The sequence below is a fragment of the Notolepis coatsorum genome (assembly GCF_963971535.1).
Source record: "Notolepis coatsorum genome assembly, contig: SCAFFOLD_1936, whole genome shotgun sequence".
NCBI lineage: Eukaryota > Metazoa > Chordata > Actinopteri > Aulopiformes > Paralepididae > Notolepis > Notolepis coatsorum.
Genome location: NW_028174609.1, coordinates 25,975 through 32,500, shown reverse-complemented (window position 1 = coordinate 32,500; position 6,526 = coordinate 25,975). Strand labels below are relative to the sequence as shown.

Here is a 6,526-nt window from a genome sequence, read left to right as displayed (position 1 = left end):
GACATCGCCGTGCTGAACTGTGACGGACACTCCATGGTCCTGAACTGGAAGAGGCCTCTTCACTCCGGAGGGTCAAAGGTCAAGGAGTACTACGTGGACAAGAGGCGCAGTGGCGCCACCATGTGGAGGGAGATCAACATCTCGCCTCTTAAACAGAGACTGTACAAGGTGAGCAACACACCTATTGCTGTTAAATACCTCTAAATTAAGGCTGTCAAAGTTAATGCGGTATCAACGTGTTAACGCACGATTCTATTAACGGCACTACTTTTTTTAACTCACGATTAACTTTTTAGAACTTTTTTTTTTACTAGACTTCACTCAGGTGTATTATTGATACTCTCATTGATACTATGTTTGTTTAGGACTCAAAGTGTGTGTGTCATGTTGATAAGAGTATTAAAACTTGGAACATGAAAAATATCTGCTTAAGGTAGATAATATATATATATTTTTAAATGCGATTAATTTGCGATTAATCGTGAGTTAACTATGGACAATCTTGCGATTAATCAGATTAAATATGTTAATTGATTGACAGCACTAGTCTAAATACAATTAGGATTAGCCACGATAATAAACATACAGTTATCTAAGATTGCAAAGCAGCTGTGTACATTGAATTACCTGGAAATAAAAAAAAAAGTGATTTGAAGAGTAACTTTTTTTATTTTGTATTGCTGCCCTAGTGGTTAATAGTTTCACCCTGCAGCCCACCCAGTCTGTGATGTCAGAGTGCCTCTTTGGAGGTCCTATCACAGTGTGTCTAGGGGGGTAAAAAGAGGTAATATGACATCACAGGTTGGGGTGGGGCAGAGTGTGCAGCATGGGGAAAATACAAACCACTACGGCAACAGAATGACCATGAGTGTACAGTAGTTACTCTTTAACCCTTTCACTACCACACTACATAAGGTTAACCCTTTCACTACCACACTACAGAAGGTTAACCTTTCACTACCACACTACAGAAGGTTAACCCTTTCACTACCACACTACAGAAGGTTAATGTAACTGAGGGGTACAATTCCCTGACTGTATTGATAAGTATGGTATCATTAAACCACTACCGCTTTATGTACTTTAATTACTGGCCATACAGTACATGATATATAAATATGATGAACACTTCCCACAATGAATCGGTTCCACACAAAGTGGTAATTAAGTATTTATTGCAGCAAAAGGTACATAATATACTTCTCTATTTTACTTTGGATGCGCTTATAAGGCAAAGGAATGTGCGTAGGCAAATCAATAATGAATGTCCATTCTCTGGTTACGCAGGAGGTAATTATACAACCTGAATCTTAGGGAATTATATCTATGGTACACTAGTAATATATAGCGGGAGATACTGGAAGGGTCCCCCCGGTTGTAAGCCAGCAGGGGTAGAGGATCTGTCGGTAGTAGAGAGTCTGGTCAACGATGACTAAGGAGACTCCAAGTACAGGAGACGGTGCAATAGTCTCTTGATCCACAGACGAATACAGCTGTTCTCCGTAGACTGTAGCTCCACAGTGAAGAAAGCTAGCCGGCCTCAGGCTCTCTGAGGCGCAGACTCGACGTGGCTCCTCACAGGGTAAATCCCACACGTGTAGGCGTCGGCGATTCTCCGCTCCATAAATCACAGGACCAAAACAAATATAATCCAGCCGCAAAGGGCTATGTAGTCGTCGGGTAGATTAATCCAGTGTACATGTCCACACGGTTCTCGTCTAGGTCTCCTCGGGTGAAAGCGCCATGAAAGCAGCCCAGCCTGGATAAGCACTCTAGCTGATACGAGGAAGCGTTGGTGATGCTGGTCACTGTAGAACTTTAGCCGCACGATACACTATACACAAATAGACTATTACTGACTTAATAGAAATATGTCGCACTCGACGGTATAGCGCCAAACTCTGACAATTCAGTTATTAATTCGCACGCGGTCTCAATGCTCTTATTTGGGGCCAAACAGGCCATACTTCACCGCACGGAGTATCGTGGGTGAGGCTTCAACTTATTGGGTCAGTCCGGTAAACAACGTGGTGGAGGTATTGCCTTCATGTTTAACAAAAATTGGAGTGATCCAACGAATGTGAAGGAATTATCCAACTACTGCTCCCCAGAACTGGAATATATAACCATCAAGTGTCGTCCTTTCTTCCTCCCGAGGGAGTTAACGGCGATCGTCCTGGTCGGAGTGTATATTCCACCGCAAGCCAACAACAACGCCGCGCTCTCCAGACTACACGACGAGGTAAATAATATACAAGCGACGAACGTTAACGCCGCCATTTTAGTACTGGGAGATTTCAATAGCGCCAATCTGAGAAAGGTATTGCCTGATTTCTACCAGCATGTGACTTGCAACACCAGAGGCGGTAACATCCTAGATCACTGTTACACGCAATTTAAAGGTGGCTACAAGGCTCATTCTGATAGTGGCTTTGGCAAGTCAGATCACGCATCCATTTTCCTTACACCAAAGTACAGACAAAGAATTAAAAGTACTCCCGTAGTCTCGCGAGAGGTGCAGAAATGGGATGTGACGTCAGAGGATACGATCCGGTCAGTGTTCCACAACACAGACTGGATTGTATTCCGCGACACAGATAACATTAATGCCTACACGGAGACAGTGCTGGACTATGTCTGTACTAGGGTGAAAGAAACAATCCCCACTACCAAAATGAAAGTTTACCCAAATCAAAAACCCTGGGTAGACAAATCCGTCCGTGAAGCCCTGAGAGAGCGCACCAAAGCATACAATGACGGCCTAGTGGCAGGCAACATGAATGACCACAAGGTGGCGCAACACAACGTAAGGAGGACAGTGTCAGAGGCCAAACGGCGCTACAGGGATAAAATTGAACTCCAGTTTGAACAAGCTGACTCTAGAGCTATGTGGCAGGGGCTCAAAACGATGACAGACTACAAAGGCGCCTCCCTCAAACTGAACAATGACATCTCCTTAGCAAACGACCTCAATACCTTCTATGCGAGGTTTGATGCTGGTAATAACAACACCAGCTCACAAGCCTCGGCAATGGGGGGGGGGGGGTCGGCTGCTGATGGAGGCGCAGTGTTCAGGGTAACAGAGCATGAGGTGAGGCGGACCTTTAAAAAAGTGAATATCAGGAAGGCAGCAGGTCCGGACGGCATCCCCGGCCGCGTCCTAAAAGTCTGTGCCGACCAACTGGCCCCAGTATTCACTGACATATTTAACCTGTCCTTAGAACAGGCTGTCATCCCCACCTGCCTGAAGAAGTCCACTATTATCCCTGTACCCAAAAAATCCAAGCCTGCTTGCCTCAACGACTACCGCCCTGTAGCTCTCACCTCCATAGCCATGAAGTGCTTTGAGAAGCTAGTAAAGGGCTACATCTGCTCCTCCCTCCCCATCAACATGGACCCCCTGCAATTTGCATACCGCCCCAACAGGTCCACGGAGGACGCCATATCCCATGTGCTGCACACAGCAGCATCACACCTGGACAAGAGGCAGGGGAACTATGTGAGAATGCTATTCATCGACTACAGCTCGGCATTCAATACCATAGTCCCCTCCATACTCATAGCCAAGCTCAGGGACCTGGGCTTGGGCTATGACCTCTGCCAGTGGGTCTTGGACTTCCTGACTGGCAGACCCCAGGTGGTGAGAGCAGGCAACTGCACCTCCTCATCCATCACCCTCAACATAGGGGCCCCCCAGGGCTGTGTTCTGAGTCCCCTCCTCTACTCCCTGTACACACACGACTGTGTGGCTCAGCGGAGTAGCAATACAATCGTCAAATTTGCTGACGACACAGTGGTGGTGGGCCTGATCTCTGCCAACGACGAGAGGGCCTACCTGGAAGAGGTCAAGGTCCTGGCGGGATGGTGCCAGGAAAACAGCCTCTCCCTGAACGTCAGCAAAACAAAGGAGATGATTGTGGACTTCAGGAGGTCGGGGGTCAAGGACTACATCGACGGGGCACCGGTTGAGAGAGTCAACAGCTTCAAGTACCTCGGAGCCCACATATCCGAGGACTTGAAATGGACCATACACATTAACAGTGTGGTGAAGAAGGCACGACAACGCCTCTACTTCCTCAGGCGCCTAAGGAAGTTCCAAGTCAGCCAGAAGATCCTTAAGAACTTCTACTCATGTACAATAGAGAGCATCTTGACCGGCAACATCACCTCCTGGTTTGGGAATAGCACTGCAAAAGACCAAAGCAGACTACAAAGAGTGACACGTTCAGCCGAACGCACAATTGGAGGGGGGCTCCCCACTCTCCAGAACATTTACAACAAGCGTTGCAAGGGGAAGGCTAAGAGAATTATTAAGGACTCGAGCCACCCGAACAACTGCCTCTTTGAACTGCTGCCGTCAGGCAAGCGACACAGGAGTCTCAAGGCGAGCACAGAAAGACTCAGAAGTAGCTTCTATCCCCAGGCCATCAGGCTGCTAAACGAACAATGAATGAACACTACACAACAACAACCACCAAACACACATAGCACACACATCCACACGCACACACTCACTTTAAACAAACACACTGTAGCACCCACTACACACACTTTATAGCACACACCCACTTTAAACAAACACACTGTAGCACCCACTCCCCACACTTTATATTTATGGATGAAGGATTGCACTACAACTCGTACACCTTACTGTAAATTGTACCTAAAATTGTACCTCATCCCATTTCTGCTTTGCACTAGATAGTACTGTACATTAGTACACTGCATAGTATTGTGTATTGTATATTATATGGTAACTCAGAACATTGTACATATGTCTATACCGAACAACTGTGACCTCATTCTTCTTCTAAATTCATGCTATATTATGTTATTATGTTATTTGATACTATCTTGTCTAGCACAGTCTCTGGAGCGTAACAGTAAGAAGCATTTTGTATGAAAGTATTCTGTACTTCTGTATGACAACTATTAAAGAACTTGAACTTGAACTTGAACTTGGGTAACTCTACTTCTGTATTCACCTGCGCCATATTTATATGCATGGCGAACAATCTAGTGCCAACCTCATTTCTGTCTCGTATCCCTGGGCAAGGCCGGGCATGTACAGACATGTCTTGACGGTGGCCTTGAACCTGACTCTGGAGGCATGGCCCTGGCGCCTGTGGACCGCTGTCCAATAGGAGAATGAAATATTATGGTCTGTACTAGGCTAAAGGGATATTCCGTGTATATGTACAAGGAATATACAAGGGGTATCAAACGATATACAAATACTATGCAATATATATCAATCAATAAATATATATATTCGGTTTAATCTGATCCTTTGTAACAGCCGCCTCCTAATTAGTCCCACCTAATTAGCTAAGCAGAGACAGATTAACCGCACTGTCCACTACTCAATGTCTGTTGTGAGGGGTCGGGCAGTTCACAAAGTCATGGGGTCATGGTCGTCATCGATAGTATCGGGGAGCCTTGGCAGTTCTATTAGCCTCGCCACGGGTCGGGTGTAGATCCGTCCTTGGACGAGCACTTCGGCTGCTCGGACCTTTCCGTCGGCACCGGTGATCACTTTGCTTACGCGGCCAGCCGGCCACATAGCTCGGGGTAGTGACTGGTCGATAATCATGACGACTGTCCCTTCTGTCAAATTGTCTCTCTCTTTCACCCATTTCTGGCGGGTCTGTAGAGACGGTAGATAGTGGAGTAGGAAGCTGTTCCAAAACTTGTCAGCCAATACTTGACTGTACCTCCACATTCTTCGGCCGTTCGCTTCTTCAGGCCTGTACATTGTCTGTGGTAGCGCAGGGTCCAGCCGCACCATCAAGAGTGTGTTGGGGGTGACTGGGTCGACATCTGCTACATCACTTGAGACGTAACCGAGGGGCTTTGAGTTCAATACTCCCTCGATCTCCGTGAGGACTGTCATTAGGACTTCTTCCGCCACGGTCTGGGCCCCAAGCACGGCGTACAGGGCTGTCTTTATTGAACGTACTTCTCGTTCCCAAGTTCCACCGAAGTGAGGTGCGTTCGGGGGATTAAACTGGAAGTCAATCTGGGATGGAGCGAGGTGGGTCTTAAGTTCTGGGCCCATAGCTTGGAAGCTCTCTCTCAGCTCTCTTTCTCCGCCTTTGAAGTTTGTCCCGTGATCAGACAATAATATAGACGGTTTGCCTTTCCGCGATGTGAATCTTCGGAAGGCCATAAGGAATGAGTCTGTGCTCATGGTTGGAAGGAGTTCTATATCCATCGCTCGGGTGGTCATGCATTTGAATACAATACCCCACCGCTTCTCGGTTCCTCTTCCTTTCTTTATATACAGCGGGCCGAAACAGTCCATACCGGTGGAGTGAAAAGGCTTGTCGCCGAGTCGGAGGCGACAGGGAGGTAGGTCAGCCATCCGGGGTATACTGGGCTGCGCTCGCCACTTACGACAGTCTAGACAGGTTCGCTGGAAGCGCCGCACTGCTTCTCTCCCTTGCAGTATCCAATAACGACGTCTGATCTCCGCGAAGACTCTCTCTGCCCCGGCGTGATGCACATCCTCGTCGTATTTCTTTAT

The 6,526-nt window shown here is 47.2% G+C and overlaps 1 protein-coding gene across 1 annotated transcript in view; it reads left to right on the top strand.

Moving 5' to 3' along the window:
* The window catches only part of LOC311247519 (M-protein, striated muscle-like), a gene marked incomplete at both ends in the record, with an annotated part of 30,204 nt that overhangs the window by 20 nt on the left and 23,658 nt on the right, over positions 1 to 6,526 (top strand). The window contains one exon of the mRNA XM_084338558.1: positions 1 to 168. This exon is cut by the window's left edge and continues 20 nt beyond it. Within this exon, the coding sequence (XP_084194684.1) occupies positions 1 to 168 (168 nt within the window). The remainder of the gene's footprint in view (positions 169 to 6,526) is intronic.